Source organism: Martes martes (genome assembly GCF_963455335.1).
Source record: "Martes martes genome assembly, chromosome: 1".
In the NCBI taxonomy this organism is placed as follows: Eukaryota; Metazoa; Chordata; class Mammalia; order Carnivora; family Mustelidae; genus Martes; species Martes martes.
Window position 1 is genome coordinate 59,275,305 of NC_137888.1, and position 12,560 is coordinate 59,287,864.

General features: G+C 40.1%; 1 protein-coding gene across 1 annotated transcript in view; it reads right to left on the reverse strand.

Annotated features, from left to right (window-relative positions):
• The window catches only part of CFAP44 (cilia and flagella associated protein 44), a 167,528-nt gene that overhangs the window by 110,142 nt on the left and 44,826 nt on the right, over positions 1 to 12,560 (reverse strand). Inside the window, exons 14-15 of the mRNA XM_080822400.1 lie at positions 11,125 to 11,334; positions 10,362 to 10,472 (exon numbers count right to left, since the gene is read on the reverse strand). Of these exons, the coding sequence (XP_080678526.1) occupies positions 10,362 to 10,472; positions 11,125 to 11,334 (321 nt within the window). The remainder of the gene's footprint in view (positions 1 to 10,361; positions 10,473 to 11,124; positions 11,335 to 12,560) is intronic.

Sequence of the window (12,560 nt, forward strand, 5' to 3'; positions counted from 1 at the left end):
CTTTGGTGGATCATTCTCTATCTGCCCCAGTTCATTAAATGTGGATGTTCCCAAGGTTTTTTGTCCTCTTCCTTCTTCTCTCACTCCATAAACATTCCCTGGGAAATCTTATAACTAACATAAGGCTTCATTACCACTCACACAACATTAGATTCCAAATTAATTCATCTCTCTAGGCCAGACCATTCTCTCTTTTTTTTAAGATTTTATTTATTTATTTGACAGAGATCACAAATAGGCAGACAGGCGGGGGAGGGGGGTGCGGGGAGCAGACTCCCTGCTGAGCAGAGAGCCCAATGTGGGGCTTGATCCCAGGACCCTGGGGTTATGACCTGAGCCAAAGGAAGAGGTCTTAGCCCACCGAGCCACCCAGGCACCCCCAGACCATTCTCTTGATCTCCCAAAATCACATATTTAACCATGTCTGCAGAGTGCCCATCTTGATATTCTATAGACACATTATTCAAAATGTTTCTTCACTCAGTCATTTCATTCTATAATTATTATGTATCTCCTATGTATTTGGCATTTCGTGGGATGCTAAGGGTAAAATTATAAAAGAAAAATATAGCATCTGGCACTATGGAGCTCTCCAACAAGAGAGCTTGTCATTAAACAAATCATATAAATAAATGTGAATTATAACTGTGACAAGTTTTGCAGAGGTGCTACAAGAGCAAAGGAAGCTGTGCAAGGCTTCCTGAGAAGGTGGTATCTAAGCTTCAAGGTGAAGGGGGAGTAGAATTACACAATAAGTTAAGGGAAAGTTTGAGGGAGTATGCTTTACAAAGCAAATACCATGTGGAAATATCCTGTGGCATGTTTGGGCTTACAAGGAAGTTACGGACTTGGATGGTAACACCCAGGTCAAGAGAACAGAGTGAAAAGAGAGATTGGAACAGAGCTATAGGGAAACAATACTCAGTAATTGGGTGAGGAAGGCTGAAAAGGAAGGGCAAGATGTAGAATGGGGAACCAGGAGAGCATAAGGTCACAAAAGTTAAAGGGAGATGGTAAACTCAGAGAATGTAAGGGTCAACAGAATCAAAGGAAGTAAGAGGTCAAGAAAGATGAGAACTGAAAATGTTAAGTGGACATCACAGTTTCTTTACAGGAGCTGACTTGGTAGAATGATGAGACTAGATACTAATCAAGAGCCTACAGGAATAATCAATCCTCTTGGAAAAGTCAGGAGGAGAAAGGTGGGGCAGTAACTAGAGGAGAATGAAAGGTTGAAGAATTTATTTTTTGTTCATGGGAGATACTCAAACACATTTAAATACCAATGGAAATGACCCAGTAAGCAGGTGAGGTTAAATTTATGACAAGAGAAAATAAGTAGTATGAAATCTTGAAAAAATTGGAAAACAGTGTAATCCAAAGGAGGCAGCAGAACTGCCCTCAAATGGGAAAGAAGAGGACATTTCTATTATAAAAAAGGGAAGAGGGCAGGTGGATGCACAGGTAACAGGATTTTATGTGTAGTGGGAAGGTAAGGGATTCTTCTGCAACTTTTCCTCCTAACGACAAATTGCCAACAGTTTGCGTGAGATCAAGAGGTCAAACAGAATGCTGTGTTCTAGAGCTTTAGACATTCTTGAAGAGAAGAGGAGACAAAAGTTGAAGTTCAAAGTTACAAAAACAAGTAGGACTTGAGGGGACATGATCCCAGAGAAAGAGGAATGCAGAAAAGTGAACCTGACATTCTGCTGGGCCTTTGCCTTAAAGCATTTACATGACTCTAAACTGTGTGGGAACAGGGTTTGTTCATTTCCTCAAATGTTCCATTAGTTTTCACTTCATCTATTTGAATGCTATTTACTCTTATGCATAGTATTATGCTTTCATCTAGGATACCGAAGAGGAAGCAGGGATGTTTAGAATGCAAATCAAAGAAGTTTGGTGAGGGGGGAGGAGTCAAGATGGCGGAGAAGTAGCAGGCTGAGACGACATCGGGTAGCAGGAGATCAGCTAGATAGCTTATCTAACCATTGTGAACACCTACAAATCCAACGGGAAATCGAAGAGAAGAGCAGCAACAATTCTAGAAACAGAAAATCGATCACTTTCTGAAAGGTAGGACCTGCGGAGAAGTGAATCCAAAGCGACGGGAAGATGGACCGCGGTGGGAGGGGCTGGCTCCTGGCAAGCGGTGGAGCAACGGAGCACAAAATCGGGACTTTTAAAAGTCTGCTCCATGGAGGGACATTGCTCCAGAGGCTAAACTGGGGGGAAGCCCACGTGGGGTCAGCGTAACCCCAGGTCCCGTGGGGTCACAGAAGGACCGGGGGTGTCTGAGTGTCGCAGAGCTCGCAGGTATTAGAGCAGGGAAGCCGGCTACAGCGACAAAGCCGAGGAGTGAGCTCTCAGCTCGGGGTTACCTTGAGCCGGTCGCAGGCTGGGTGGGCTCGGAGTGCGGCCAGAGGCCAAGGAGACGGAAGCGACTGGGCGCTTTTCTCCAAGTGCCAGCAATTGAGCGCTTTCCTCCAGTGCGACCGAGGCCAGGGAGATGGGGGCAGTTGGGTGCTTTTCTCTGAGGGCGAACTGAGGAGCAGGACCCCGAGCTCTCAATCCTCTGGGCCAGAGATTGGGAGGCCGCCATCTTCATTCCCATCCTCCAGAACTCTACGGAAAGTATTCAGGGAACAAAAGCTCCCGAAAGCAAACCCGAGCGGATTACTTAGCCCAGCCCCTGGCAAGGGCAGTGCTATTCCGCCTGCAGCAAAGACACTTGAGAATCACTACAACAGGCCCCTCCCCCAGAAGATCAACAAGAAACCCAGCCAAAACCAACTTCACTCACCAAGAACAGCGGAATTCCACAGGAGGAGAAAGCAAATCTTATCTGGACAAAATGACAAGGCGGAAAAACTCACCTCAAAAAAAAGAACAAGAGGCCGTACTGAAGGCTGGAGACCTAATCAATATGGACATTCGTAATGACAGATCTAGAGTTCAGAATGACAATTCTCAAGGTTCTAGTCGGGCTCAAAAAAGGCATAGAAGATATTAGAGAAACCCTCTCCGGAGAGATAAAAGCCCTTTCTGGAGAAATAAAAGAACTAAAATCTAACCAAGATGAAATCAAAAAGGCTATTAATGAGGTGCAATCAAAAATGGAAGCTCTCACTGCTAGGATAAGTGAGGCAGAAGAAAGAAATAGTGACATAGTAGACCAAATGACAGAGAATAAAGAAGCTGAGCAAAAGAGAGACAAACAAATACTGGACCACAAGGAGAGAATTCGAGAGATAAGCGACACCATAAGACGACACAACATTAGAATAATTGGGATTCCAGAAGAAGAAAGAGAGAGGGGAGCAGAAGGTATATTGGAGACAATTATTGGAGAGAATTTCCCTAATGTGGCAAAGGGAACAAACATCAAAATCCAGGAGATGCTAAGAGCACCCCTCAAAATCAATAAAAATAGGTCCACACCTCGTCACCTGATAGTAAAATTTACAAGTTTTAGCGACAAAGAGAAAATCCTGAAAGCAGCCCAGGAAAAGAAGTCTGTAACATACAAGGGTAAAAACATTAGACTGGCAGCAGACCTATCCACAGAGACCTGGCAGGCCAGAAAGAACTGGCATGATATATTCAGAGCACTAAACGAGAAAAACATGCAGCCAAGAATACTATATCTGGCTAGGCTATCATTGAAAATAGAAGGAGAGATAAAGAGCTTCCAGGACAAACAAAAACTGAAAGAATTTGCAAACACCAAACCAGCTCTACAGAGAATATTGAAAGGGGTCCTTTAAGCAAAGAAAGACCATAAAAGTAGTAGATCAGAAAGGAACAGAGACAATATACAGTAACAGTCACCTTACAGGCAATACAATGGCACTAAATTCATATCTCTCAATAGTTACCCTGAATGTTAATGGGCTAGATACCCCAATCAAAAGACACAGGGTATCAGAATGGATAAAAAAACAAAACCCATCAATATGCTGCCTACAAGAAACTCATTTTAGACCCGAAGACACTCCAGATTTAAAGTGAGGGGGTGGAAAACAATGTACCATGCTAATGGACATCAGAAGAAAGCTGGGGTGGCAATCCTTATATCAGATCAATTAGATTTTAAGCCAAAGACTATAATAAGAGATGAGAAAGGATAGTATATCATACTCAAAGGGTCTGTCCAACAAGAAGACCTAACAATCTTAAATATCTATGCCCCTAACATGGGAGCAGCCAACTATATAAACCAATTAATAACAAAATCAAAGAAATACATCGACAGTAATACAATAATAGTAGGGGACTTTAACACTCCCCTCACTGAAATGGACAGATCATCTAAGCAAAAGATCAACAAGGAAATAAAGGCCTTAAATGACACACTGGAACAGATGGACATCACAGATATATTCAGAACATTCCATCCCAAAGCAACAGAATATACATTCTTCTCTAGTGCACATGGAACATTCTCCAGAATAGATCACATCCTGGGTCATAAATCGGGTCTCAACCGGTACCAAAAGATTGAGATCATTCCCTGCATATTTACAGACTACAATGCTCCGAAGCTAGAACTCAATCACAAGAGGAAATTTGGAAAGAACGCAAATACATGGAGACTAAACAGCATCCTTCTAAAATATGAATGGGTCAACCAGGAAATTAAAGAAGAATTGAAAAAAATCATGGTAACAAATGATAATGAAAACACAATGGTTCAAAATCTGTGGGACACAACAAAGGCAGTCCTGAGAGGAAAATATATAGCAGTGCAAGCCTATCTCAAGAAACAAGAAAGGTCTCAAATACACAACCTAACCCTACACCTAAAGGAGCTGGAGAGAGAACAACAAAGAAAGCCTAAACCCAGCAGGAGAAGAGAAATCATAAAGATCAGAGCAGAAATCAATGAAATAGAAACTAAAAAAAAAATAGAACAAATCAACAAAACTAGGAGCTGGTTCTTTGAAAGAATTAATAAGATTGACAAACCCCTGGCCAGACTTATCAAAAAGAAAAGAGAAAGGACCCAAATAAATAAAATCATGAATGAAAGAGGAGAGATCACAACCAACACCAAAGAAATACAAACAATTATAAGAACATACTACGAGCAACTCTACGCCAACAAATTTGACAATCTGGAAGAAATGGATACATTTCTAGAGACATATAAACTACCACAACTGAACCAGGAAGAAATAGATAACCTGAACAGACCCATAACCAGTAAGGAGATTGAAACAGTCATCAAAAATCTCCAAACAAACGAAAGTCCAGGACCAGACGGCTTCACAGGGGAATTCTACCAAACATTTAAAGAAGAATTAATTCCTATTCTCCTGAAACTGTCCCAAAAAATAGAAATGGAAGGAAAACTTCCAAACTCATTCTATGAGGCCAGCATCACCTTGATCCCAAAACCAGACAAGGATCCCACCAAAAAAGAGAATTACAGACCAATATCCTTGATGAACACAGATGCGAAAATTCTCACCTAAATACTGGCCAATAGGATCCAACAGTACATTAAAAGGATTATTCACCACGACCAAGTGGGATTTATTCCAGGCTGCAAGGTTGGTTCAACATCCGCAAATCCATCAATGTGATACAATACATTAATAAAAGAAAGAATAAGAACCATATGATACTCTCAATAGATGCTGAAAAAGCATTTGACAAAGTGCAGCATCCCTTCCTGATTAAAACTCTTCAAAGTGTAGGGATAGAAGGCACATACCTCAATATTATCAAAGCCATCTATGAAAACCCCACCGCAAATATCATTCTCAATGGAGAAAAACTGAAAGCTTTTCCGCTAAGATCAGGAACACAGCAGGGATGTCCGTTATCACCACTGCTGTTCAACATAGTACTAGAAGTCCTAGCCTCAGCAATCAGACAACAAAAAGAAATTAAAGGCATCCAAATTGGCAAAGAAGAAGTCAAACTATCACTCTTTGCAGATGATATGATACTATATGTGGAAAACCCAAAAGGCTCCACTCCAAAACTGCTAGAACTTGTACAGGAATTCAGTAAAGTGTCAGGATATAAAGTCAATGCACAGAAATCAGTCACATTTCTTTACACTAACAACAAGACAGAAGAAAGAGAAATTGAGGAGTCAGTCCCATTTACAATCGCACCCAAAACCATAAGATACCTAGGAATAAATCTAACCAAAGAGGCAAAGAATCTATACTCAGAAAACTATAAAGTACTCATGAAAGAAATTGAGGAAGACACAAAGAAATGGAAAAACATTCCATGCTCATGGATTGGAAGAACAAATATTGTGAAAATGTCTATTCTACCTAAAGCAATCTACACATTTAATGCAATCCCTATCAAAATCCCATCCATTTTTTAAAGAAATAAAACAATCCTAAAATTTATATGGAACCAGAAAAGACCTCAAATAGCCAAAGGAATATTGAAAAAGAAAGCCAAAGTTGGTGGCATCACAATTCCAGACTTCAAGCTCTATTACAAAGCTGTCATCATCAAGACAGTATGGTACTGGCACAGAAACAGTCATATAGATCAATGGAACAGAATAGAGAGCCCAGAAATAGACCCTCAACTCTATGGTCAACTAATCTTCAACAAAGCAGGAAGGAATGTCCAATAGAAAAAAGACAGCCTCTTCAATAAATGGTGTTGGGAAAATTGGACAGCCACATGCAGAAAAATGAAATTGGACTATTTCCTTACACCACACACGAAAATAGACTCAAAATGGATGAAGGACCTCAATGTGAGAAAGGAATCCATCAAAATCCTTGAGGAGAACGCAGGCAGCAACCTCTTTGACCTCAACCGCAGCAACTTCTTCCTAGGAACATCGCCAAAGGCAACAGAAGCAAGGACAAAAATGAACTATTGGGACTTCATCAAGATCAAAAGCTTTTGCACAGCAAAGGAAACAGTTAACAAAACCAAAACAAAACTGACAGAATGGGAGAAGAAATTTGCAAACGACATATCAGATAAAGGGCTAGTATCCAAAATCTATAAAGAGCTTATCAAACTCAATACCCAAAGAACAAATAATCCAGTCAAGAAATGGGCAGAGGACATGAACAGACATTTCTGCAAAGAAGACATCCAGATGGCCAACAGACACATGAAAAAATGCTCCACATCACTCGGCATCAGGGAAATACAAATCAAAACCACAATGAGATACCACCTCACCCCACTCAGAATGGCTAAAATTAACCAGTCAGGAAATGACAGATGCTGGCGAGGATGCGGAGAGAGGGGAACCCTCCTACACTGCTGGTGGGAATGCAAGCTGGTGCAACCACTCTGGAAAACAGTGTGGAGGTTCCTCAAAAAAACTGAAAATAGAGCTACCCTATGACCCAGCAATTGCACTACTGGGTATATATCCTAAAGATACAAACGTGGTGCTCCGAAGGGGCACGTGCACCTGAATGTTTATAGCAGCAATGTCCACAATAGCCAAACTGTGGAAAGAGCCTAGATGTCCATCAACAGATGAATGGATAAAGAAGAGATGGTATATATACACAATGGAATACTATGCAGCCATCAAAAGACATGAAATCTTGCCATTTGCGACGACGTGGATGGAACTAGAGTGTATTATGCTTAGCGAAATAAGTCAGTCAGAGAAAGACAACTATCATATGATCTCTTTGATATGAGGAAGTGGAGATGCAATGTGGGGGGGGTTGGGGGGAGGTAGGAAAAGAAAAAATGAAAAGATGGGATTGGGAGAGAGACAAACCATAAAAGACTCAATCCAAAAAACAGACTTGAGGGTTGCTGGGGGGAGGAGGGACAGGAGAGGGTGGTAGGGAAATGGACATTGGGGAGGGTATGTGCTATGATGAGTGCTGTGAAATGTGTAAACCTGGCGATTCACAGACCTGTATCCCTGGGGATAAAAATACATTATATGTTTATTAAAATAAAAAAATTTAAAAAAAAAAGAAGTTTGGTGAACCAATGAAGGGCAGGGTGGTTAGAGGTAGGGAAAAGGCTGGAATTTTCAAGATTTTCTGGTTATAGCAACAGAGAGGACAGTGGTCCCAGAATAATGCAGGCAAAAGAACATGTCTTAGAGAAGCTCATGTGTTTCATTCAAACAGCTCAAAGTTATCCCCAGAAATTCAAAATTCTACCCCAGAAATTCTGTTAATTCTACCTCCTACATAGCTCTTGTCCACAGTCTTTCATACACTGGTCAAGTGTCTGGAACATAGCTCCCCAATAGATCCACCCACCTCTCATCTGCTTCCCTCATGCCTCACTGCTGCCCAGAGTGATCATGGTAGTGACCACAGCAGTCAGAATGAGTCTGTGTGTACATGTGGTACACCCTTATTGGAAACACAAATTATAAATAGCAGACAGAAGTTTAATGCATTCAGGAAGGCAGGAGGTCTGACCATTGAGAACTGGTAGAAGCTAACATCTATGGCTAATTGGATAACTGAAGTATGCAGCGTATCAGTTACACATGGTAATTTACCTTTTTTCTCCATCTTTATTGAAACATAACTGAAATATAACACTGTATAAGTTTAAAGTGTACTATGTGATGGTTTGATACATGTATACACTGTGAAATGAGGGTAATCTGCTTTGACATTAGTAATTCCCAAATACAAGAAATACAAGCACTAATCAGCAGCACAGCCTGAAATAACTTTAGAATTATGTTGGGGATTTTGGTCTTTTATGCCTATTAAAAAAAATTTAGCTTCTTATTCCAAAATAATTATTGATTCACAGGAAGTTACCAAGATAGTATAGAAAGGAATCATGTACCCTTCACCCAGTTTCTCCCATTGGTTACCTCTTATGCAACAATATCAAAACCAGAAAATTGACATTAATACAGAACATGTGTATAATTCTATGTCATTTTATCACATCTGTAGATTCATGGAACCATTCACAGTAATCAAGATGCAAAACTACCTCATTACCATTAGGATCTTCAAGATGTCCCTTTGTAGTCACAGCCACCTCCTTCCCACCCACCGTTTCTAACCTTTTTGGGTTTTTGACTTTGAATCTAGAGAAATTATTAAAGGATGCACATAATATCACATGTTGTGTTCATGCTTTAAAACCCAGGTCCCTTTGCAGCTTTCATTTCCTTCTCCTAAATCACCAGCACCCACCTTCTCTCCAACTACACATATCCCACCATTTCCTCAATATTAAGGTAGAATAATACAAAATAACAACTTATGTTAACTTATCCCCTTCTTTGTATTTCCCTGCTCTATATTCATAGCACATGTTGTCTATACCAGTGATATTTTAGTCACCATTTCCCTTTTGAAACCTTGTATTGTTCAGTGATAGTTATTTAACTTCTAAAATAGGTACATTTTTTTCTCTTTCAGAAGAGATTGCTTTGTACTACTTATTGACTCCATCATCAGTGCCCAGCAAAGATGAAAACAATGAAGACTTTTTTAAAAAGCTTTTTCTAGATACTATATTGTTGTAGCCCTTTTCTTTAGACAAGTTCAAGGTAGATTAATAGATGTTACTTCAATAATTCTGACACCTTCAGGGGCGCCTGGGTGGCTCAGTGGGTTAAGCCGCTGCCTTCGGCTCAGGTCATGATCTCAGGGTCCTGGGATCGAGTCCCATATCGGGCTCTCTGCTCAGCAGGAAGCCTGCTTCCCTCCCTCTCTCTCTTTGCCTGCCTCTCTGCTTACTTGTGATCTCTCTCTGTCAAATAAATAAAATAAATCTTTAAAAAAAATAATAATAATTCTGACACCTTCATACTGTTCAATCAGTATTATTATCCTAGAACCCAGGACAGCACCTGGTTTAGAAATTAAATCAACATTCAGATGACGGGAATTATCTAATGCTCAAACTTAGGGAAATGAGAGGCATTAAGTAAGATCTGTAACCAATCCTGAATCACCAACTGTTTTAGGAAAAGAGTCAGTGGAAGATTCAAAGAGAAAATAGAGGTGGAAAGGGCGCAGAAGCAAAGAGATAAAGATGAGGGCAAGGACATTCAGACCTTGGAACTGAACTTCTGAATGTCAAAAGGACTGATAGACCCAAGTCAACACATTCTGACATGTGCATCTCAATAAATTCACCAGTGTTAAAGCAAAGCCTGATATAACCCAAAGTTTTGGGAGGGGAATCATGACCAGCAATTTAGAGAATGGAAGAGAGAAGAGGTAATGAGTGTGATGTGGGACTCCTCAGTAATGCTCTAATAGCCAAGCTAAGAGCATCCCTGGCCCCTCACTGCAGGACCCAGGAATGTGGCTAATAATTCCACCTTTTGTTCTCTCTCTTCCAGATCACTTCATTATGCTGTAATTGAGATTTAAACATGAAGACAAATACTAATTACTTACATGGGAGTTCGAAGACCATACTAACTGGCGAACAGGTCCAGGAGTAGTAATATACCCTATTGGCTTATAATCCTTTTCTACCTCAAAGAAGAAGACGGTTTGATCTTTACTCTAAGAAAAAAAGAAATACCCAAGAAACACAGGTTTTTTTTTAAATTTATTCCATAGAGTACAGAGTAGCACTTACTAGCTATAGTATATCCTCTATATAACTATACCCACAATAATCATATTTTCCAGATTATTCTGGGAAAATCCTTATTTCAAATATTTGCTTCATTTCCCCCTTGAGAACATTTGACAAACCAAGTGTTCCAGGATGTGTTTCTGAAAGAATGGTCACTATACCTTACTTAGGTTAACTCAAAAAATTCCACAAAGTATATGCTCACTTATTAATGCATTAAATGTACACTTTTTAATGCATTAAAAATGTGCAAGGTTATTCTCATCACTTATGGCAATTCTGTTTAAGAACATACCTATGTGATAAAATATTGGTTATACATAACACAGGATCATAACTCCCAGTTGAAAACTTCTATTCATTTAAAATAAGCATTAGAACTCAATTTATAAGAAAATTTTGAAATGTCATGCACAGACTATACTAAAAGAATATGAACATAATATGAACCCATATGAATATGGGTTTTTCTCTAAAATGTACTTCAGCAAATAAGTTATCATCAAGTAGAAAGACAAATAAAATAAGTTTAACCATGAAAGCTCAATAGGAAACAAAAACAAATCTACTACTTACCCCTGTAGCTAGAATTTCTCCATCACGTTCATAAGCTAAGGCAGTGACACGAGCAGTATGAGGTTTGAAAACCTGTTTCAAATTAATATCTGCATCAGAAATTTTCTTCCGTCCTGCAAAAATTGTGAGTCCTTTTGGATCGTAAAGTTCAAGAATTCGAACCACCCCATCTTCAAATCCTGCAATAATCTGTGCTCCGGTGTAGCTTACCTTGGATAAAAATTAAATGCAACATATATGAAATTAGTTGATTAAGAAAGTTGTACTATGTAACAGATAACTCTGTATTTTATTTAGCCAAGTAATTTAACATTGACTGCTCATTGGTAAGTCCTTATACAACTTTCTGGTAACCTCCATCTATTCTAGTTCTTTATCACTGCTGCTGATGAGATGGGTAGACAATGGCAATTCAAACACTCAAGAAGCAAATGCTGGTGTAGTAGCTTGTCTACCATGTGCCAGGCACCTACCACCAGCAACTCAAGGGTGAGCATAAGCAGTTTGTCCCCAGTTTCACAGAATTTATGGTCTAGGGGGAGGACAGACATTAATCATGCAGATGAGTATAAACTTATGAACAGAAATAAATGCTAAAGGAAAGACACAATCTCTGAGGGAATATAACAAAGAAAGCTTACCTAGACCAAGGAAGAGATGGTGGAGCTGAGACCAGAAAGATGCCCAGAAATTAAGTTCAGGGAGATGGGAGAAGCATGCCTGGGAGAGGATATAGCTTGTGGAAAGGTCATATGGCAGAAAAGAAGCTAAAGAGAGAGATAAGCAAGGCCCAGGTCACAAAGTGGCTTACATGTCACATTAAGGATAGTCTTCATCCCAAGAGCAGTGAAAAGCCATTGAAAGGGTTTTAGTTGGGGGTTTGGGTATGTTGTGTGCATGTGTATGCATGTGTGTGTCTGTGTGTATGTGTGTGTGTATAAAAGGTGACATGCTTTATAAAGCAATGGCTGCCTTACTCCAGGAAATTGATTGTGGTCACTTGGTCTAAGATGGTGTCATGGAGAGGAAGGATATGGGCATAGTTTAGAGAAAGCTATAATGACTCTACTTGGTGATGACTGAATACAGGGGAGAAGGGCAGAGGGAGGTGTCAAGGATGACTGAGACATTTACTGAGATAGGAAACAGTGGAAGGGAGCCAAGTGTCTATGTGGTTTGTTGTTGCTATTATTGTTTTGGAGGCCAGCAGAGTATCATGAATCTAGTCTTGGATGTGTTGGGTTTGAGGTCCCCTGGAGATCTCAAAATGAGGAAAGCACATAGCCTGCAGCTCAGAGAAGTCTGGGCTGGAGAAAAAAAAAAAAATCTAGCAGTGTCCCAATATACTAAATCTGCTGTCTTGGGAGGCATTCAGGAGAAAGGCAAGAGCCCTGATATTCTTTAGAGCAGAGTGATCATCACTAAGACCAGGCAGT